At 36.8% G+C, this 24,294-nt stretch overlaps 1 protein-coding gene across 1 annotated transcript; it reads right to left on the bottom strand.

Annotated features, from left to right (window-relative positions):
- Positions 1-403: 403 nt before the first annotated feature.
- FDX1 (ferredoxin 1) lies at positions 404-23,928 on the bottom strand. Its single transcript, XM_079102072.1, has 4 exons — positions 23,622-23,928; positions 18,282-18,406; positions 7,917-8,046; positions 404-4,427 (listed from the first exon to the last, which is right to left on the bottom strand). The coding sequence occupies exons 1-4, from the start codon at positions 23,816-23,818 to the stop codon at positions 4,313-4,315; spliced, it is 567 nt and encodes a 188-aa protein (XP_078958198.1). The 5' UTR covers positions 23,819-23,928; the 3' UTR covers positions 404-4,312.
- Between the last annotated feature and the right edge of the window lie 366 nt (positions 23,929-24,294).

Raw genomic sequence — 24,294 nt, 5'->3', positions numbered from 1 at the left:
CATGTTCAATTATAATCATGTCGCGGGCTCAGTATATTGCTCTACATTGAGCTCATGCAGTCCCATCTACAACAGGTGACTGCCACAGAGTCAGACTTACAAGCATACTCCTTACAGACTTTGCTTAATTTGAACATTTATTTCATATCAACTACGGGCTAAATACTATGCAAAGATACTACAGTTTCAAAATGGAACACAGTATTTTTTTAAAAAGTGCTATTTATTCAGAAAAAAATACTGATATAATAAGCACTAAGTGCTATAGGCAGTTCAGTGTGACATAAGTCATGTGTAAATACTCTAAAGGACAGTCTAGGCAGAGTAGTGGGACAGGTGAGAGTGATAAACAATATTGTCTTGGGCCATTTTGTGCCGCTGTAACCGAACACCACAGATTGGATAATTTATAAACAACAGATATTTATTTGGTTCACAGTTCTGGAGGTCAGAAGTTCAAGTTTGAGGAGTCAGATGGAAGAGCAAGAGAGTGCGAGAGAGGGAGAGGAAGGAGCCCAAATGTCCTTTTACTAGGGACCCACTTCCCTATTTGTCTACTCACGAGGGCAGAGCCCTCACAATCTAATCACCTCTTAAAAGTCCTCTCAACACTAGCACTGGGGAATTAAGCTTCCAAACATGAACTCTGGGGGACACATTCAAACCATAGCAACTACTCAGGTAAACAAATTGAGTGTTGACGATTTCCAAAATGGCTAATAAGAGGTAGACTAGAAAGGCACAATGGCTTACACTTACAGTATTAAGTCTAAAAATCTGATGGCAAGTATTACTTAGCTAAGGACAAGAGTCAAAAGGAAAGAGAAATAAGATAACAATGGTTAGGAACAGCTATTGCCCAATGGATATCTCTCAAAAGCCTTTCCAATTGACTCCTCCTGGAAGTTGCTTGGTAGGTTGAATTATCTTTTTGCTCCCCAATTTTGTTCTGTTTTAGCCACATTTATTTGTGTCTGCTAGCAATCATGGCTTCCCTTTGCCAGCTGGTTTTCTAGTTTTTCAGCTTCTAGAAACTTATAAACAAAAGAAAATCTGATAAAAATAACTTGATATTTGATAAGTTGACACATTAGAGGATTCCTGTTGTTGCTTAACAAAGGTCATATTTCTTCAGTATTTCTCTAAGAGGAAACAAAGTGTATATGTAATATTTCTATGTCTCACTATGGTCTACACTTGGGTTCATATACTACTTTTAAGAATGAACATATAACACATTATTTCTATTTTTAACAAAACGATAAGTTATCCTATATGAAAGAAAGCCATCTAACAAATTTTGATCCAAATTATGGTTTGTCAGGAGTTTTGGGGTAGTTTAAGAAAGGAAAAGCAATTAAAGAGAGTTGTAAAAAGAAAGAAAATGATGGGAAAACATCAAGCCTAAGTCTCCCTTTGAAAACAACTCTTCAAGTGAAATGTACTTGTTCTTTAAATATTGAGTGACTACCAGAGACGACATGGACCATCATGTGATACTTAAATAGCTAGCATGAAAACAGGAAAGGTGTCCTCTACAACAAAAATGACACAATATTTTCACAGTAAAATGCAAAAGATTTTAGAAATTCCTAGTATGGGTCACTTAAAAAAATGAATTCAGGGGCTGGGGCTATATAGCTCAGTGTTAGAGCACTTACCTAGCATGTGTGAGATACTGGGTTCAATCCTCAGCACCACATAAAAATAAATAAAATAAAAGACCATCTACAACTAAAAAATATTTTTTAAAAAATGAATTCAGTGGCTCTGAATTAGTTACATAATAACAGGGTGTGGTTTTATCTGTGAAAATCAAATATAATATTAAGTATTAGTACATAATCAACAATTACAGAGGACTATGCCAAAGGAAGATGCCCTTCTTCATGGAAAATGACTAAGAAACTAACATTACAGCACTGAATGGGAGGCCCACTATTTTACCCTTTCATTTGTATCAATACTCAAGAAAAATGCTGGGACTTACAGAAAAAAAAAAAAAAAAAAAAAAACACGCCACCATATTAAAGACAACAGAAAATCTTTCAGGATATAATACAAGATAAAAAACTAGCTCTTTTTAAAAGCTTAGAATGCTGTTTGTTAAAAGGCCAATATTTACCGGAAATGAAAGGGCAGGAAATTCACCTGAAAATGACCATTACTGTATGACTTCAAAACATGTCTGCAATGTCTTTGATACCCCTCCCTTCAAATGACAGACCAGACTTGGTGCCTTACTTCTAATGAAAAGAATGGGTAGAAAGGATACTATGTATCAAGTATATAATTCCGGCTCTCTGGGTGCTTGCCCTTAGAACACCACAAACACTTTGTAAGGAAGCACAGGACACATGGAGAGTCCACCTGTGGGTGTTCCAGTCAGTAGGCCCTGCAAGACTCCCCAGCTGACACCTGCCAGTCATGTGGTGGATAAGCCTACAGCACCTGCATTTTAAGAGTCTTCTCACTAGGGTCCCAGATACTATGGTGAATAGAAAAGCCAAGTCTGCCCTGTACTCTGGATTCCTCACCCACAGAAATAGTCTGAAATAACAAAAGATAATTGTTGTGTTCTGCCACCAAGTTTTGGGATAACATGTTTTGCAGAAATAGATAAAACAATGTGGTATGTGGAATGCACACACATCAAATACAGAAGGTTTTTTTTCAAACTGGAAAAATAACCCTTATACAAACCAATTATAGAATATATCCTCCATTTAATAAATTTAAGTTTATTTAAGTAATACAATTAAACTTAATTAATTTGAACTTTTCTATTTTGAAGTCTGATAATTTAAACTCTGAATTTTAGAGTAATTTGGCTGAATATAATCATTAAAGTAAATCTGGAGAATTCAGGTGATCTGTACAAGAATACAAGAATAATAAGCTAATTAAGAGAATAAATCGCTTTGAAGTACTTTAAAAGTGTAGCATTCTAATTATAGAAAGTATTCAATGGTCATTAAACATTAAATGAACCTAAGATGCCTCAAGTTCTTCCCAATCACCTTTTGTATATTAATAAGTTTAAAATTTTATTTGGCAAATTGATCAATTTGGTTCAAGCAAATTATTTGTACACAAACATTTTATGTTTCCTAATAAAAGATGAGTTCCCTGAAGGCATTCCTTGTCTTGTTCATCTCTGCATTCTTAACAAGCATAACACATAGGGTATGTCAAGTGCTAAGAGTTGACCAATATTTATACAAATTACCAAACCACATTTAAGTACTTGAAGTTCACTGGACTATCTTATAACTCACATATTTCCTTACTATTTGTCCTGCTCTTCCTCATGATTAGTCCAGGTTAGCTGATGTTTTATTATATATCCAAAGAGCACACTGTATCCATTTATTACCTTTTATGAATTTATTTATCGCAAAGATATGGATACAAACGCCTTCCACATATAATTAGTAAAAGAGTCCCTCATTTGTGGGACTGTAGCACATGGCTACCCAGGCTGCACACGTGAAAAGGGTACCCCCTAGGCAGTGAGATGTGGCAGCCTGCTTGTGTCCTCTGGCTTAGGACCTAATTCACAAGATTTCCATTCTAAGAATCAACATTATTTTCAAAAGACTGCAAAGATAGACTATGTTGCTTGGAATAGAAAAGATGAAGACATCTAATTTTAGTTTATCCCCTGGTTTAGTCAGAACAGACATCAAACTTGACAGTGTCATAATGTTTAAGTTCACACTAAACATTTCTCACTGAATCAAAATTTTGAAATATTTATTTATAAAGTTAATAACTATCTTGGAAATTAAGCAGTTCACTGAATATTTTTTCACACTCATTTTCATTTAATTAGTGCTAAAAGTAAGATGTTCATAATTTCTCCAGGAGCAATCTGAACATAAAACTAACAAAATAGTAAGATGCAGGTTCTAGTACAAATTTTCTAGTTAGTCATATCACCCTGGACAAGCCATTTTAGATCTCTGCCTTCACCCACATCAAGCAGGGGTAATCTTATCTTAACCTGCTCCCTAAATAAGCAGACATAAGATTATGTGGTAACATTTCGCTAAAGTTACGAACCACAAGGTAAAATATGTAAGATTTTTATCAGTACCAGCTATTTTCTAATATTTGACTGATATTTTTATAATTTAACCAAAGCAAAAATTGCATGTTTAATATTATAAAATTCAATAGTTATACAAGGTGAAGTAAAATGGTAAAGCTAGTCATAATAATAAATTCATTCAGCCATGTTCTCATTCAATTATATTAAGAATTATAAAAATAGGTAAATTTTTACGAAAATATTTCTTCTTATCGTAGTTTAGGAATTCTTGCCAACATCAATAGATTGTCTGGCATCAGCCACGGCCTTAGGTACTCGAACAGTCATATTGTCCATGGATTTGGTCAAACAGATTTGGCAGCCCAACCGTGATCTGTACAGAAAAGGGAGTAGGTATGGTTTATTAATTATGTGTCATTCACAAGGCAATGCAGTTGTTTAGGATGTTTTTATGTTTTCCTACCCAAACCAGGAAATTAACCTTTTAAATTTTCCTTTTTCTTTTTTTTTTTTGTTACTGGGAATTGAACTCAGGGGTGCTTTACCACTGAGCTATATACAACCTCAGTCCTTTTTTCATTATTACTATGTTTTTATTTTGAGAGAGATCTCACTAAGTTGCTGTGGATCTCTCTAAGTTACCCAAGTTTCCCAGGTTGGCCTGAACTCAATCCTCCAACCGCAGCCTCTCAAATCACTGGGATTACTGTTGTGCACCCATCATATCCTGCAACCTTTTAACTTTTCGTTAGGTCAAAACAGATAAAACCAGCCCAACCAATTAGAGGGTAAGAGAAGACAAATATAAAACTCAAAAAACCTGGTGTGCCAAAGTTTCACTTTAGTCCTTAGTTTCTACCACTTACTAATTGACTCTGAAGAACTATTTTTTTTGGTAAAAGAGCTGCTGAACAATGAAATAATCAGAAGGTGCAATGGTGGACAAGAGAAATGAGGTTACTGGCAAGGCCATGCAAACTATTTATCAATTCCCAGATACTTAAAACCACACCCACTCTAAGGTGAGCCTTAGAGACTATTGGTCACTCACTCCTGATGTCCACAAAAAGCTGTAAGACAGTGCTACTCTCTTAGAAACTATTAATGCAATAAGGGACACAGTTATCATGAAGAAGAGCAGATTATAGTAAGCCAGTGAGACAAGAACAAGTATGCTGTGAGGACATGGGCTGCACAAAGAGCTCTGCCTCATTGAGAAGATGAAGCAGTGGTGCCCTGTGGCCATTTGCTCATTCTCCTATATCCCCTATCTCCTTGAAGGTCTCTGGCTCTAACATCTACTAGTGTAAACAATGTCTTGTACTTCTAGAGGAGACAGACAGCAAGGCATCCCATACTGTGAATCCCACAAAATCCTGCCACTCATGTAAATCTGAAAGATACTTCATCTGTCATTTTTGCCCTCCTCCCTGACAGTGAAAGTATGCATGGGTTGTTCACCCTACTTCTAAGGTATGGTTTTCAATTCAGAGAAGCAGCTTGAAGAGTCAAAGTCCAAGGCTCCGAGGTCCAACAAAACTGCATTCAGATTAGAGCTCTGTCACCCAGTAGTTGGCAGCCTTGTGCGAATCTACAATAACAAAACCTGCTTCTCACCTATAAAATGGTGAAAATACTGTATAAGCCTGAAAAGTAGGAATAATCTTCATTATGTGCCTAGGCATCACAGTAAATGCTCAACACATAAGTTGGTATCAATGTATCTATAATACTAACAACTACCATTTAATGAATGCCTTTTCCACTAGGAGCCATTCGAAGAGTTTCACATATATTTACTCCTTAACTCCAAACAACATCCCTATGAGGTATGTACTATCATCATCTTTGTCTTACACGTAAGTAACCTGAGGCCTCTAGGTAGATTATCCACGGAAAGTGGTAGTAGGGCGTAATGACAATCATCAAATGGGCATTCAAAGATAATTCCTTAATCTCTCTATCCAGGTATTATTAATTTCACAAATATTTAGAACCCCCTATTCTGAGGCACTGGAGACACAATGACAAAATAAGACATGGCTCCTGCACTATGTGAGAAAGGAAACACGTAACCAGCAAGCAAGGAGCCACAGGAAGTCTATCCACAAACAGGGTTAATACACTAATAATAGACATTTTAATGATGGTGTTATATTTACATAGCACAACTTCAAACTAAGTGTATGAACTCAAAGGCTTATTTTCTCTATTTCTTTGTTTTGGAAGTATATGGTACCCTAAAACTAGGAACTTACACGTGATTACTAGCTTTGATTAAAATCTTTTTATTCCAAATATGCCAAAGAGCTGTGTAAATGCTATATGAAACACATCATACTCTTTTTTCACAAAATATCTCTACTAAAATTTCATGTTCTTAAGAATAACAGACATGAAACATTACAATCTCTTCTTTGTTCTCATTATCTTATTCTAACACCTGGGAATCTTATTATTGCTTGTGGTTGGTTTACATGTAATATAGCCCTTTTTATATCTTTTTACAATCTGTACTTCTTCTAAATGTAACTTTTCCTGTTCTCTTTATTTGCTTTTTCTTTTACTTACAATATTATGTATTACATGCATCTACAATTTTTTTTCTGAATAAAAGGGCAAGCAGTTAGCTAAACTGAACCCTCTTATTAAGACACACAAGAAGGGAAGGGGAAGAAGAGATATTAGGGACTGAATTAAAAAAGATATATTCCATTTTTTATAATTATGTCAAATTAAAATCTACTGTCATGTGTAATTAAAAAGAACCAATAAAAAAAAAGAGAGACACAATTCTCAGAATCAAATTAACACAGTCACTAGATGTATTCTCTACATTATTCTTTAGGGAACAAAAGGAAAGGAAATGTTGATAGAGAATGTAGCCCTGAAGAGATGAGAGGGACAGGTAGATTACAGCCACTTTTGCTTTGCTTTGGTGTCTAAAGAGATACTATTTCCCCAGTCTCTCTTCCAGGGTATCATTCTCACCCTATCAAGAAGGCAATGAACTAGGAAAGGAAAAAAAAAAAGATTCATCATTTCTGAATAAACACAAATGACCTAAAAATTTTGTGTGGATTAAATGAGATAGTTTATGCAAAAGTGTTTAACAAAATTGTAGTTACAAATTCCACATGAAATTCCTAAAACTATTACTATTGCTTAGAATTGTTTTAAAAATTATTTTTTATTCAGGTTACCAAATCACAGTTAAACAAAGCCCATCTTAATTAATAAGCTCTCCTTATCTTTCCCCTTGAATAAATAAATCAACTAGCAACCTTAACTCCAACCCAAACTAGATAATTAAAAATAATAAGGTATCACTAGATGCCACTTACTACTGTAAATCTTACTACATTTAAGAGTAACTCTACCTATTAATTAGTAAGTTCTGATTAATATACATTTAGAAAAAGAGCTAGTCATCTTAATATAATTACTATTATATATTATTTCTTCAAAATTTCTGCTCTCTCAAATAGGTAAAATTTTCCACTATAATTTTGTTCAATTATCAAATCTATCCTCAAGAACACTATAAAAAGCATTTTACTTGATTTCATCCTGCTAAACTGTGCTAAATATTAATTCCTGGAGTAAAAATAGACTAAAGAAGTTATATCAGGATCTAAACTTATAATTCTTCCAATTAATTTTTTTTTACTTTTGTTAAGGGGAAAATTTCAGAAGGGTCAACTGTGGAACAGACAAAAAAAAAAAGGCCACATTTTTGATATGCAAATCTTGTGAATGTCCTCTAAGTCAGGAGAATTCAGACGTGGTTTTCAATAAACAAAGTGACAGTCTGTGGATATTCTCAGGTTATCAGTACAAGTAAAGCACTCTTCAGTCTTACCTGTCTGTGAGTCCATACGCCAGATCAAGCATGTCATTTTCCTCATCAGTAACTGTGTCTAACTTCTCATATATGTGATCTTCAAAGATGAGGTGACAGGTAGAACAAGCCAGGGTTCCCTCACAGGCACCTGAAAATGCAGCAATCACTAAACATACCCCTCTTCAACATTATACCACCCAAACCTGGCTTTTAAAAGTTAAATATTTCTAAATTTTACAATCAGTATTATAATACTAAATTATTTTCAGAATATTAATGATACTGCCCCCCCACTCAACACACACATAGTCTGAAATCACTCATACAGTATTTCACAAAGGTTCTGGCCAAGGTGCTATGAAGGAAGACATGAGAACATATAGTTCTAATATCAAAGAGTTTACAGTTTATAAGCTGAGACATATATACATATAAAAATGTATACATTTTAAAACATATGTAGCAATGATTTATGTGATAGCGTGTAAACTACTTACTTTTCCTCAACCCATTTATAAAGAAAGCAGTCAAACCTATACCTAAATAAGGTTAAATATTCTTCATTCTCAGTCTCCTGTCACAATCAGGTCAGAATCATTTGAAGAGTAGGCTTGGTTTTAAATAACATGTTAAGAATATTTCTCCTGTTCCACTTTTAAGTCACTGATTTATTTACTGAGTGCCTATTAAGTGCCAGGCACTGTGAAAACGGAATTAAAAAGCCATCTTGTCTAACCAAACTACAATGGTACCTGTTCTGCAACACCCCTCTCTCAGGGTCACCCAGCTTTTGCTTGGAAATCTCCCGACAAAGAAATCTATACTGCATAAGCCACCAATTTCACATCTGGTCAGCTTCCACCATGCTGAAGTCTGCCACTCTGTAACCTCCATATACTGATCCAACTGTATTCTAGAGTCAAATATGAATAGCTTTCTGTGTATCTGAGACTAAACTTCCTTCTCCAGCCTGAGCATGCCCAGATTCTCCACATTTTTCTTATATAACACAGCTCCAAATCCCCTCCCTCAGCTGGCTGGCTGGGCTTTTCTTAGGATAGCATGTCTAGAACATATTAGAATTCCATGAAGGAACAGGGTCATGCAGAATCATGTTCCAGTTAAATTCAACTTTCATAATAAGTTATTTAAATATTGTTAAAAAGCTATTATATAACTTTAAATACTGTAGAGTCCTAGGAGTAACTTTAATTAGATTCTTTGGGGTCAATAAACATTAATGTATATAAAATATGTACCAGAACTACTATTGATAATTGGTAACTTGGATTTGCTTCTGAAACTTTAGTAAGAGTTGTTCCCTTCTCATAATACCAACATTTGTTAATCATTTTATTATCTTAAAAAAAAAAAAAGAGCCTTTCCTAAATTTTCATTTTTATTAAATCAAATTCAAAGCAGTAAAAGGATTACTGGAGAGAAACCATTCAGTGAAGTACAGGGAATTAGAAACACAGGCTCAGGAGGCAGCTGCATGGTTCACCCACAGCTCCTGTTTTCTGTTTACTACGCCATCATAGGGCTGCTTTATCCCCCATGCCTCGGCTTCCCCAATAGTAACTGTATCAGCTACACATGGTAGTTTCAAGAATAAGTTTAAGTGAATATGTACTTTGGCAACAGTTACTGTAGATTAAAAAGTAAGTACCATGTGAGTGCTTACTACTTGGTAATTAGAATTATTTGGAATGACAAGAAATCTTAGATAACTCAATTTTCTTTTTAAACATAAAAGGAACTAAATCCAAGAAGTTCAAGAAATAGACTAAGATCATATTACTAGAGATCAGTTATGACTTCAGCTAGATTTTCCAATGCTGAAGATAACTTATTCCTGTCACATAATAATCTGAGTCACCTTAAGTATATATACATATATACACATTATAGATATACATGCTTAATTAAAACAAATGTCTTTTCTATTTTTGTGTGAATTTGAAGTACTTTATAAAAAGGTAAATGTACATATTCTATTTGCAGAGGAGAAGGGACTTTATTACAGTCAAGGAACTGGGGCAGTGTGACCTTCAAATCAGGCATCTAGGTTGTTTGTTGTGTCCTCGTCAAGCCTCGAGGGTCAGTCTTCTCTTCTGTATAATGAGAAAGTAAGGCACATGACTCTGAGGTCCTGAGGGTGCTGACTCATGACTCTACCAAGAGGAAGTTTCATTCTTAATGGACTTGCTCACTAGAACTTACATCTCCTTGCCCCTTGCCTTGATTCCTACTTTTATCTCATCAATACTCAATCCAGATAAAATCCACACTAAAATGGTAAAACACCCCCGAAGATATTGTGGGACAAATATCAGGAAATCTAGTCGTCTTATGTAATTAAATAGTTAGTTTAACAATGCATACAAAATAGTCCCAATTAGACACAAATCCTGAGATTTGCAACAGAGAAGCCAGGTGCTATGGTACATGTCTGTAATCCCAGTGATTCAGGAGACCATGGCAGGATAATCCTAAATTCAAGGCCAACCTCAGCAATTTAGCAAGACCCTCAGCAACTTGGTGAGAACCTATCTCAAGAAAAAAAAAAAAAAAAAAAAGGACTGGATGTAGCTCAGTGTAAAGCACTCATAGGTTCAATCCCAGCTAAAAAGAAAAAAGGAAAAAAAAAAAAAGGCAGTTGCCAAGGAAAATGAAATTCACAGTCCAAGTCAGGAGAGGAAGTGTCTAGGGGCTGCAGAGGCAGACAGTGGGCCAAACACAGAGGGTCTCCACTTAACGAGCTTGAACTTGTCCTGTCCATTATCCTCCATCTCATTTCCTTATACACTGAGTGGTACTTTTTACATGCTCAGGTAGGTCTCTCACAGTATATTGCCTCCGAAGTGATTCCTGTCAGGGGGTGTGTACACCTGTCTTTCTGACCCTCTTCTCCCTGATCCAGCCCTGGGAACAGTGGTAGTTTTAAACATCTACTGCAGGTTATGGGAACTTGATAAAGAATCTTAAGCAGGAAAGTGACAGGACATACTTTATTTTAGATAGATTTGAGATGAACAACATAGAAGCGAACACAGATTTCACTAAGAGTGGAGGGAAAGGAGAGAGCAAAGAAAGGATAAAGAAGCAGAGAGATCAAGAGGAGACTGTTCAGAGAGGAGAGTCCAAAAGAAGAGGCTGAGGAGGTAAAGAATAAAAAATGTGTGATGTCAGAAAAGCCCAGAGAAGAACAACATACATACAATGTGGTTTCAATCATCTTGGATTCATATGCCAATAAATCTCTCCTTTTTTTTTGTTTAACCACCTGGCCAGCTGTAATAAAGAGTAACCATTCCCATTCCAGTTCTTCATATGCTTTAAATTCCTCTACTCTTTCTGCTCTAGGAAGTCTAGATTCTTTTAACCTTCTCTTATAGGTCTTATTTTTATTATCTAATAATTTTCATTGCCCTTCTCAGGAACCTTGTCAATTGTTTCCACACCTTGCATAAGCTGCCAAACTCGGAGCTGAAGAGTATCCTAATAAGAATTTGACAAAAGCTGAATATATACAAGAGATTAACTTTTGATTCTTACATGCTAAGTATATTCTAGTGCCATATTTATTCTGTAAACAAATGCACATTCATGCCTCCTTCTTTTTTGGTCCCTTTCAAAGTTTTTCCTACCACAAAAGATTATCAACAACAGATTATATTTTTCTTTATTCTTTGTACTAGGAAGAAGCTTACTAGGATACTTTGTACCAGGAAGAAAAGACTCACAAAAAAATCAACTCAGCCTGTATGAAAGGGCTAACCCTAAACCAGAGACTCATAATGGTCACACTGTGTTACAAGTATCACTACAGCATCAGATCTGTAGCAAAGATTTATAAGACCGATAGATAGCACTTACTGGAAGAAATATTCACTCCTGCAAAACTCCTCAATAAGACAATAATCTGAGTAGTGTTTTTGGAATTTGTATTGAGATTTGACCTATTTGTTGTTTTTTAAAGTAAGAATTTCATAGAATCATAGAAACATGTATCTGAACAAAGCATTTAAATAAGGTAAAAATCTGGGTATAAAGAAAACCTAAAACAGAACAAGAGGCTACTGAATAAAAAAAAAGTTATATCCTTTTCTGTTCTTTTTCCTTCTCTTTTTCAATCTGCATCTCTTTTAATTTTTCTTTTTTTCTTTGGCCTTTTTTCTTTTTTTCTTTGGCCTTAGTACACTAGCTAAGACTTTCAGTATGGTGTTAAATAAGAAGAGCGAGACTACACACTTGTGTGTGTGTGTGTATGTGTGTGTGTGCGTGGGGGGAGTATACAAAAAGAGAAGAGAGGCACAAATATCTGTGTGAACATAAAGTGATCATAGTCTGAGGGACACATCCCCAAATACTAAAAACTAGAAATCTCATATGTCAAGAGTTACTTTCTCAATGAAACAAAAAGTAAAATAGAAAGAAGGGTTCTTGTAGTCCAGAAATCTAGAATCCTCAGACATTTCTTAATTTTAAATACACGTAGGCAGAAAAAGCATTTGAAGTAAAACATCTAACATTGTTTTGCCTACCTTTCCAATAATCAAAACTGCTTCAAATCTTAAAGAATAGTGATTACCAGAAGAAGGGGGAGGAGTAGAGGAAATCTGATGTGCTGTTCAAAAGGTATAAGGTTTCAGTTAGACAGAAGGAGTAAATTTCTGAGATCTACTGCCCAGCATGGTGATTAGTTAAGAATAATATATATTTCAAAATTGCTGAATAAATTTCAGATGTTTCACCACACACAAAAAAGTGAAGGATATGTTAATTAGCTGTTTAGTCATTCCACTATATATGTGTATGTGCGTGTGTGTGTGTGTGTGTGTGTGTGTATACAGACACAAACATCACATTATACCCCACAAGTTTTTACAACTATGATTTGTCAACTAAAAACAGTAATAAGAAATGCTTGGCACCTTAGCACAGAGAATAATCTGACTTAGGGACACATTACAGCTACACTGATATTAGCTCTCTGTATCAACATTTTATCTAACATCCTTGTTTGGTTATACAATTTTCATTAACTTAAAGGTATACACACTTTGGTTCTGCTTTTATGTTGCTGTATTCTGACTAACAATCCAAAGTTTTTTTCTTCTAAATTAACAATGACCACCTGTCATGAAGGTTTTTGATTTTTGTAAAAGCATTTTGTCATTTCTAACATCTGTCCCAAAATAACTCATTTTCAGATGCATTTTTCAGCATTAACACTTAATGCTTGGCTCTGAAACTGATAACAGGCTTTAAAAGTTATTTTTAACTATAACCACTGTTTAAGATACTAGCAGTATAGCCAACAAAATCACAAAGACATTCAGATGTCTGTAAACTGCATGGTTCACAGAATGCTGACAAAGGATGGCAGATATATTTCCCAGCTAAAGCTGTACCACTTCAGCTACAGTAATAAATGTAAAATGTACAATTCACCTAGCCTGCCACCTAGAAATTACAGGGCTTATGACAAGAGTTTTGGTTTCACAATACTTATAATTTTGCTAGAGTAAGAATCTTAATATGGTTAATCTGTAAAACTTAAAGTCTGCATAATTTATAATTGCCCTAGGAATAGTAAGGCATGGTTACTAATGTCAAAGCTGATGATTAACCTCTCCTGGATCATTTTTTTTTCTTTTATAAACAGGAATAATGATACTAAGGATTTGAGCAAACCTTCCCAAATTCTTGTTATAAAATTATTTCTTAGAAAAAGTTAGATAACTGCAAACTATTGCTTATTTCCTTTCATGTAAATTGATTGCTGGCCAACAGGAAAATACAGTTTCACGTATGTTCATCTTATATTAAGATCATTTTGTGTATTTATTATGATGCTAACAAGACAAATTGCCCACCCCCAGATCTAACCCCTTTCCCAAACAGAAATCTAGTAGATAGCTGCATGGGAATATTATATATTAAAAATACAAAAATAGCCAAGTGTAGTGGCACATGCCTGTAATTACAGCAGCTCAGAAGGCTGAGACAGGAGGATTGTGAATTCAAAGCCAGCCTCAGCAATGGTAAGGCACTAAGCAACTCGTGAGACCCTGTCTCTAAATAAAATACAAAATAGGGCTGGGGATGTAGCTCAGTGGCTGAGTGCCCTTGAGTTCAATCCCCTGTACTCTCCCCCAGAAAAATAACAAAATTACCTATAGACATAAAATCTAATTTTCTAAAGTAAAGACTGATCTAGCATAGTCAGAAATACATTAACAAGCATGATGGGAATAAAACAAAATTCATATGAATACTATCAGGATCCCCCAATTTGAATAGTTTCCCTTAAAACAGACATAGGGAGGAAAGAACTGGTATAAAAGAAAAAGAGATAATAAGCTAGGTAAATTCAATCACAGATGTGCAACTGCCCCCTGGTGATAGAACATTGTAATACACTCTGAAAAAGATGCACAATTCAAAAGATCTATATTGAGCTGGCAATAAAAGATTCATAAATCTGTGTTATTACAGAATTCAGAATTGTCATTTTTATTAATTTCTTCACTCATTATTTCGTATCAAATGAGGAATGGGAATGGTTTTATCCTTCATCACAGTCTACTGGGAGAGAGATACAAGTACACAAGATACACAAAGAAATGTAAATTACTGGATTGGATAAATGCTAGAAAAGGACAGTCTGAGGCAAATGATTAGGGTAAAGAGGGGAGAGTGATAAACACCACTGTTTAAGTCCATTTCATGCTGCTATAACAGAATGCCACAGATTGCATAATTTGCAAACAAGTTCATAACTGGATCAGGGTAACAAGAGAAATCAAACAAAGGATTGGGTGGCTGGGCGAATAAGGGTTTCTTTTTTTATCTGAACCCATTATCCTCCATCACAGCAATCTGCTCATGTCTTCCACAGCACTTGTCACAATCTAGTAATTGGGTATTTGCCCTTATATGATGTAAGGAAGTATACAAACTGAGACTTGATGAGAAGCAGCGAAGAGGCAATTCTGGGATAGGGGAGAGTGGATGCATCCCAGCAGAGGGTAGGTAAAGTATGTACAAAGTCTCAAAGACAGAAATTTTAGATAAGTTCAGGCTCTGGAGAAGTCAGTCTGACCAAAGTAAGAGAAAGAATGAGAAATAGGGGAGAGGAAGAATAGTGCATGGAGCAGGTAACACTGAGCTTTGTAGGATGGGGTAAGGAACATGGATTTGATCCTAAGTGTAAGGGAAGTCATTCCTGGTTTTAATCAGGAACTGACATGTCTGTCATGACAAATCACCCTGTCTGCTAGGCTCAAGTGTAGAAGCAGGTTAGCAGCTCTAGGTATGCAGTGACTGGTCAACCCCAAATGACAACCACCGGGAGGAAGTCAACAGTACACATTGGAGACACATCTTGGGAGGCAGAATTCACAGCCCAGCTAATGAGCTAGATACGGTAAAAGCATAAAAGATGCTCCCAGTTTCAGGCTTGAGCAACTGGGTGGTGCTCATTACTGAGACAGAAAAGACTGGAGGAAGAGGGCAAGCACACAGCATCAAAACCTATTTTAAATATACTGAGTTTAAAATAACTTCAGGATTTCCAAGAAGAGATTTAAAATAGGGAGTTGGATCTGTAAGACCAGGGCTCAGAGGGAGAAAGATGTAAATTTCAGAGTTTATCAGGATTAAAGGTCACAGGATGGTTGAGATCACCCAGGGAGAAGCTGTAGACTATGGACTTGGTCAGTCACATGTGGAATCGGTTTTTCATCTGTCATAAGTCATACTTTAGAGGGTCTTCCATACTCAGCTTTAGGAATTAATGAAATAACTGTCCTGTGATGTCATAATTACCTCTTCTTTATAAAAATGACATTGCAGACATCTTGATTTTCTTTCATCTTTATTCTAGAAGAGTCTTATACTTCACTATTTTGTGTGAATCTCAAGCTTACATTTACCAAATTTCCAAACATACTAGAATCCTTGATCTTTAAAGTTTCCTTCTAAATCTCAATATGTGAATTTCAATGACACCAGCAGAATTCTTATCAAACCTCTAAAGATTGTGTTGGCATTATATTCTCTACATTTATGGGGTATTGAGGGAAAATATTTTAGTGTTTATCTCTGTGATATAATTATGGGAACTTTTAATTTCTTTCTTAATTATTTTTTTAATTGCCACAATGAATGTGTAGTAATACCTAAGTTTAACAATAACAGCTAATATTTATTTAGCACTTGCTTGGATTGATTCATTTGATCTTTATAGCAACATATGAAGCAGATATTAATATTACCCCCCATTTTATAGATGAGAACACAGTATAAAGAGGTTAGATGCCTAACCTAAGATCACACAGCTGGTAAAACAAGCCCAGGCAGGAAGACTCCACTCTTAACTATGCTAATAAAAACTTTCAAATATACATATATTTTTTTCACAGTATGAATTCCATTTTAGATCATGACCCAGTACAAAAATGCTTTGTAAAATACCAAAACAATATTTCATAAAGCAACACCCCTGCAAAGGATGGTGTGTTTTTATAAGTTCTATTCTTTTTTATTTCTCTAAAATGCTAGTTGGAAGCCACTAAATTAATCTCATGACACAGTAATGGTCACTATTAGCAGTTTGAAAAACATTGTACTGCAATTCATAGTCACAAATGGAGTTGGGAAAAGTATTTTTAAAAATTTTAAAATATATTTTCAAATATTAAGGTTGCCAACACTGGTTTTAATTTAGAAGAAATTAATATAAATCAGCTTGTGATAATTATCTATACAAATAAAGTATTTTACTTTATTTTGAAAAGATTTAGCTTCATGTAAAACAGATCGAAAGCCATTTGTATGTTTAAAAGTAATTTTCATCTTCATATTTTTTGTTATGTAGTACACTTAAAAAGTTTTTGATAACCAATAAGAATATGCAATATCCTCCAGAAAAACAGGCAAATAATTTGAGCACACAATATATAAAACAAACATTTTCTAGGTAATTCCATCCCCAGGAATTTATTGCAAGAAAATTATAAAATACACAGAAAATAAGGTTATTTATAATAGCTGAAAGTTGGAAGACACATAAGTTTCTAGAAAAGACAATAGAGTAAATAAATCATGTCATATCTACACAATAGAAAAACATGTAGCACTTAAAATGATGTTTACAAAAGAAAACTTAATGACAGGTTCTTTGTTATGGTTTGTTAAGAGGGGGAGCATCTAAAACCAGTAATCTTTCTTTGTTTAAAGGATGCTGGTCCTAAAATCTTCATGTAATTCAAAACTCAAGCTGAGACTAAATTTCTCATAGTAGTAAGTGCAAAGAGAGGCAGGAAGGGGTACAGATGCATTTTCCAGCAAATAAAACATTAGCCATTGCAGGTTGAGGTATGTTATCTGTGTGCCTGCCTAAGACTACATCATCAGTACTGCTTGTCATTATTTTTATTCAAGAGATTTTTGTGAACTCAAAAACATTCCTACTTAAATGCCTTTTAAAACCATCTTTCTAATCCCTCTCCCTATTAGTATCTATTCCTTAATTAACAGCACAGAATGTCAAGGTAATTGTTTAGCCTTTTTCATGGTATAAAATTATGTTTAAATTCCCTTCCAAAGTTACTGATTTGGGAGTGTATTTGAGCACCACACCATTCACTAAATGAAAGTTTAATTAACACTGTTCTAAGATATTAGTATTCAGATTTAAATTTTTTCAGCTACACAATAGAAGTTCCAATGTACACAACAGCATGGTTCACCCTTTTCTGTCAAAGATCAGAAAATATTTCTATCTTTCTGACTCAGTAAGTCTGGAATGGACCTGAGAATCTGCATTTCCCCAGGTGATGTGGGTGGCAATGGTCAAGAGTATCATCTTTGAGAATGACCAGACAGAGATGGTACTTGAGCAAAACTGATCCTGTGTCTCAGTATGCCTGAGGACCTGTAAAATGTCAGCTGCTGAAACTTGGGCTTCATACATGTGGAATATGTCAGAAGTATAGAAATGAAAGCTCTTTAACACACTTTTTATGATGTTACCTTTCCGAGAAAGGTGAGCTGACAAGATTAAGTTAAAACTATTTAAATACCCTTCTGTGACATGATATTATCTCTAACCTGGTATCTTTAAAGGCCACTCCCTACCCTCAGCTTCACATCACACAGGTAAACAGTAAAGTGATAAGGCCACAACAGATTTCTGACCATGTGGCTATTTAAATTCTTTACAAAGAATAAAACAGTCATCACTCCATTCTCCATAATGGAAACATAATATTAGCACTTCTAAATTTTAATATTTTAAGTCATAAGCTACAGGTCAAAAGTCCTCAAAAAAAAAGTTGAACCCTTTAAAAAGTTGTAATGTTCCATACTTACCAAAACCATCAATATCTAGATTATTTTCAACCACAACATCAAGCAGAGAGTCACCAACTTTTCCTTTGGTTGTTAATGTTACACCATCTCTGTTTATAAAGTGGACTGTTACCTTATCTTCTGAGCTGGAAAAGAAAGCAGTTGTTCGGTGTTTTTATTAATTTCAAAATACAACTTAATTATTTTAACCTGTAAGGTCAAAGAAATAAAGCATGTGCATGTATATGGGAATATACTTTTTTATAGTATTTTCTTTTCTTTGCAAAGTTTATTTTGGTCTAACAGAATGGCACATGCCTTTAATCCCAGAGACTCAGGAGGCTGAATCAGGATTGCAAATTCGAGGCCAGCTTCAGCAACTTAGCAAGACCCTGCCTCAAAAAATAAAAAGGGCTGGGGATGTAGTTCAGCTGTAAAGTGCCCTGGGTGTTCAACCTCTAGGATCAAAAAAAAAAAAAAAAAGTCTCAATGAATATGCCCCTGTAAGACAAGACTAGGTTTGTGGTGAGCTTTAAAAAAACAAATCACTCTGCTCTCATTAGTGTGATTACCATGTAGATGTCTGATGGAATAAGTGTCAGAGAAGCAGAGAAGACACTGCAGTTGAGAGACAACAGTTTCACAGTTTGAGTATCTGAACAATTCATTTGGATCTACTCTGTATACTCGAAAATCAACAGAACTACAAAAGATTTTTAATTGCTTGCTTTAACCTTTGAAAGAGATAAATATTTCCTTACACATTTTACTATATTATCTATCAGCAATTCCCTTCTCACAAAAGCCACTCCAAAATTTGGGAAATTATACTAGCAATTAGATCCTTATCCTCACCATTACCATTTTACCTTTTATGTCGCAATTGAAAAGATATATTTCAACTTAATAGTTATAATTTTCACTACTACCAAAGGATGGTTATAATCTATCAAAGAAAATTTTAATATAAGCCAGAATTAAATAATTTCAGGGCTGAAAGTTATCAAATCTAATTATCTCATTTCATAAATGAGGCAAGTGAAGCCCCAGGAACTGAATAATAAGACCCTCCCTGATAACACTGAAAAAAAAAATTATTAAAAATGACCAAATGTGTATCTGTGTGTGTGTGTGTGTGTGTGTGTGTGTGTCCCTCAAAAGGGCCTGTGTCCTCCAACTTCTTTTTACAACAACAACTACTAAATTGCTTTAAAAACAAGTAGTCTTGCTGGGATGTGGCTCAAGTGGTAGAGTACTTGCCTAGCACCAGGGAAGCCCTGGGTAGAATTTTCAGCACTTAAAAAAAAAAGAAAGAAAAAACCTATTCTCAATTATTAATCAAGATTTAAAACTAGACAACTGCCTCTTTATTTCCCCCAGGGTAAAGTGGCTGAGAATGAAGATATTTCAGAAGATATGCTATTGATGTTATTAGAAGAACATAGATTAAGCATGGATATAGAAGACACTGTCTTAAGAACTATCCAGGAGATGAAACTGGAGATTTTGAAGATCATTTATATACCATAAACTGGGAGACAGCAAAGAAATAATGTTCAGATTTCTGGTATGGCATATGAGTGGTACAGTTTAGGGTAAAGAGAGAGAGGAGTTTTTAGGAAGATGGAAATGAGTTCAAGTTTAAACTTATTTAATTTAATAATGGAAAAACTAGATGAAAATGTTCCAAAGCCAAATGGAAATATGGTTCTGGGCCCAGGAGAGAACTCTAGAGATTTGATATGGACAAATGCCTGGTAGCTAAAGCTATAATAGAAACAATAGAAAGAATTCCATCATTTTTGAAATTACTGAAAGCCAGAGGTTTTAGAATTGCTGTTCTGGTACATGCTAGAGCTAAGTTTACAACAAAGGAATTCAAAATCTCTTACATCAGCCTCCACTTGTATATAATCAGGATAACACTTATTTTACTTAGTTATGACAATAAATACAAAAATACCTAACACAGTAGAACCCAACAAACACTGACTGATAACCTTTAAAGTCAAAGCCCTTTCACTGCTAATTAAGAACCTTACCTGCTGTTATGTATTGAAAGTACATAGTCCTATTAAAAAAAAAATGCTAAATGAGAGCATTAATCAGTTCAGTAGAGGAGAGGAAGTGCAAATTAGAAAGGAAGGGTAATTCTGTTGAAAGAATATGGCACCTATGATTCAAAAGGTGTAGATTCTAGTCCTGGTTCTGACATTCATTAGATAATCATAGGAAGTCACTTACTTATGGGTAAAACTGGGATAAAATAACTTCAAGTTGCAAACTAAAGAATTAAAATGATTTTAAAGAATTAAGTTTGTGAAAATCCTTTGTTTCTTAAAACAGTAAACCCATGTACTTCATCCAAGTTGATTTTTATCTGTTCACTGTCAAAGATTAGTATTGATAGTATTGATAGATCTTTCAGTTCTAAGAATAAACGAAAGTTTTTAGCTGGTCCCCAAAAGGATAAGATTTCATGCACTACGAAATATAATCCCTCTAAATCTTCTATAATCACCAGTTAATCCAACATCACTGCAAACTATTTTCTTCACTTGTTACCCTTTACTCAACTTTACCATTTACTTTTATTGTTTATTCTTCTTGACCACAGCAGATATTTAAGTTGCATGTTTGCTGTGCTACAGTTCTCAGCAGCCTCATACTAGGAGAGGAAGCTGCAGCTGCTGATGCCCACGCTTCCACTATATACTGTAGCAGGGCACACCAGCCCAGAAAAAGGGCCCAGTCCAGGGGTCCCTATTTACACAGTCACCTTAACTCTCTCAAATAACTCACTAACCATGGACTAAAGAATGATTGACTCGGATTGTACCTCAGTAATCAAATGTTTGCCTTGCATGTGTGAGGTCCTGGTTTCAATCCTGATCCCTAGCGCAGCAACAACAACAAAAAAATCAACCATTATGGTGCCCAAAAACCAAACAAAAACTGCTTGAGTTCTAGTCCTGGTTTTGCTGGTTACTTAATGTGCAATTTTATTTTACCTTCCTGTCTCATAGGATTGTCTTAACAGTCAAGTGAAATAATATATGTGAAAACCCTTTACAACCTAAATCACTCCAAAATGTGTCAGTGTGCTTTACAATAAAAGTAGTGTTTTTTTCTTTAATTCTACTGCCAAAATTATCTAAATGTTAAACTTCAAACTCATATCTACAGCTTCTAGAATGGATCTGTTCAACTGAACACTGTGCAATAACAGACATTCAACAAGATAGCTGTTAGTCACATGCAGAACTGAGTACTTAAAATGTGGCTAGTGTAACTGCCACAGGGTGAACTTCAATAGCCACAGGTAATTAAGTAGTAATGAACAGCACAGGTCTGGAATGATAAGAACTGGAAAACCCAGTTATACTTCCAAAGTACACGACAGGAAATACAACATCCAAATCCAAACAATAAAGGTGGGGAAGATAATTCCCATTAGCAAAAAGCATTCATGTTCACTTAAATATTAGTTACACAGATATCTTCAATACGCGTCCTAATTTATACACAAGTTTTCAAGAATGCATCCAACAGGGCACCCACACAGAACATGAAGGGTAGGTAAGAAGAGGAAATGGAGACAAATCAATCCAGCTTGTCTTCTCCATGATCTCACTCAGAGTTCATGAAACAAAAAATTTAGTGAACATGCACTGCAAAACAGGTTCATGGGAGATAAGATGCATGAGTCCTAGACTATCAGGGCCCTTATGAAGAAGAAACTGGAAAAAAGACAACATACAAATCTCATACCCTCTCTATCCAGTTTTTGCCTCTTGCCACACTACACCCTAGAGTGACAGAACATATAAAAACCTCCACCATGCTGCTACACTCTGAAGTTGACAGAATTTTAATTTTATTAAACCTAAGGGGACACTACTTTTGAAAAACAAATATGCTGCCAAGCATGGTGGCACATGCCTATAATCCCAGCAGCTCAGGAGCCTCAGATAAGAGGATGGCAAATTTGAGGCCAGCCTCAACAACTTAACAAGGTTCTAAGCAAATTAGCAAGACCCTATCTCAAAATAAATTTTAAAACAGGGCTGGGGAAGTAGTTCAGTAGTTAAGCATCCCTGGGTTCAATCTCTAGTAACCCCCCAAAAAAGTCCAAGATTATAAAATTTCAACACATTTTGGGGAAAATTTTTCAGGTCTTTCTTAATATTTAACACAACATGCTCAACCCTACGAGCCTAAGAAGTTGCTGCTGCTGCTAACAGGAGGCACCTTCTGAGCTCAGTAGCTGCCAGGTACAAGACTACCTTCATCACCTGTATTATCTCATATAATTGGGGAGAAAGGAGCAGCAGGTCAGGTCAGAACATCGCATTGTTATAGGGCTGGGGCCTTACAGAAAACAGCAAAGAAGTTTCCCAACCCCAAACACCAATTCTTGAGATCAAGTCAAAAAGATTTCAGACATGTCGCTCAGAGTAACAGGTATGAGTTTATTAGAAGGGATGGGAAAGGAAGACACTCTCAAGGAAGAGTGGGTCCTCTAAGGAGAGGGACAGGATGCCTCTCCTACACTCCAATTTTATTGGGGATTCCAGAGGCGTTTCCAGAGAGTCCAGCCCAGGCCCACCGCTTGACTTTTGTCCAACAGCAGGATGACCTCAGACTTTCATGTCTCCACTGCCATGACGATTCCAGATCACTTTGGCCCAAGCTGACGGGTTCTAATTGAACTCTTAACCAAAAAGTCTTATAGGTTTTACCGTTAAAAGGAATTATATCTCCCTGAGTTCCAGGATCTGGTTCATTAAAAGAGTAACAAAATTCTCCCCTTTAACGGTAATGTGAGTTCCTCTTAAAGACATTATTTTAAGCCTACATTTCTCCTACAGATAACAGGTAATTAGCTGACCAAGGTGACAAATCCTGTCCACTTAAGCGGCTGGCAAACTGCTTCTTGGAAAAGACAGCATGTGGGAAGTCAGCACAATGGGCTCATTTATAGAATTATCCTCTTATGTTGCCAGCACCTGCATATATCTGTTCCCACCACCATGAAGGTCACTGGAGTTCAGGGCAAAGGTTAAAGGAACCAGTAGGGGCACGTCTCTCGTTTTCCTCCGGGCACATGAGGAGCTGGAAAAGAAAACTGGGGGTCCCGGATCCCCATTTCCACCCAGGTCTGGGTGGTTCGGGGAGGAATTTAGTGCGGGGGCAGAGGGGAGGCGACACCAACCCGCAGCGCTCCAGGGGAAGCGGAGCGAGAGGCGGGCGCCCCTGGCAAGGGCCCCGCACGCAGGCGCCCGGCGAAGCCCCGCCACGCCAACGGCGGCCCAGGAGCGCAGCCCCCGGCCGGGACCCTCCCGTCTGCACGCGCCTCACCTGCTCCGCGCCGACAAGCTCAGCGACCGGCTTAGCGACCGGCTTGCCCGCGCGCCACCGCCCAGGCCGGGTCCCGGGTTCCCCAGCCAGCCTCCGGCTCCCGCGTGGGGTCCGGCGAGGAGCAGCGGGCGGCGGGCCGGGCCACCCAGGGTCGCGGAGGCGAAGCGCAGGAGCCGGCCACTCCCCGCGGCGGCCATGGCCCACGGTCGCTAGCTGCTGGACTGACGCAGGCCGCCCCAGCGGCGCGGAGGCGGAGGCTCGGAGCCGGGCGTAGTGACGCCCAGCGCCGCGGCGAGGGGCGGGGCGTCCCGGCGCAGTCTTGCTCCGAGAGGCGGCGCGCCAAGGACTCCGCGCGACCTCCTCTTGACCTATAAAGCCACGGCCGCGGCTGGCCAGCCGGGCCCCGCCCCTGACCACGCCTCCGGGGCGGGCTCTCTCCTCCGGGCGGGGCTGGGGCTCGCTGGTTTCACCTGCCGGTCAGTTTTGAGTCAGCCTTGAAGCTTTTCAGCGCTGTAGAGTTGCCAGGCAGAAACGATCAATTTGAAAGCAGAACGTGTGGCAGAAAGATGAGTAAAACAACCTGCTTTTAACCAAGACCACTTCGTTCTGTCCCTGCTCCCCAACACCCCGCTTCCCAGCCAAAAAAAAAAAAAAAAAAAAAACAATGCTGGAG

The sequence above is a fragment of the Sciurus vulgaris genome (assembly GCF_902686455.1).
Source record: "Sciurus vulgaris genome assembly, chromosome: 11".
NCBI lineage: Eukaryota > Metazoa > Chordata > Mammalia > Rodentia > Sciuridae > Sciurus > Sciurus vulgaris.
This window is presented reverse-complemented; position numbering and strand designations above follow the sequence as displayed.

Bases quoted from the DNA above. Each gene is read 5' to 3' on its own strand.
- FDX1 (XM_079102072.1), bottom strand. From the start codon at position 23,818: ATGGCCGCCGCGGGGAGTGGCCGGCTCCTGCGCTTCGCCTCCGCGACC. The intron at 8,047-18,281 runs GTAAGTATGGAA...CTGCATTTTCAG, and splicing joins TCTAGATATTGATGGTTTTG to GTGCCTGTGAGGGAACCCTG. The intron at 4,428-7,916 runs GTAAGACTGAAG...TTTTCTGTACAG, and splicing joins GCGTATGGACTCACAGACAG to ATCACGGTTGGGCTGCCAAA.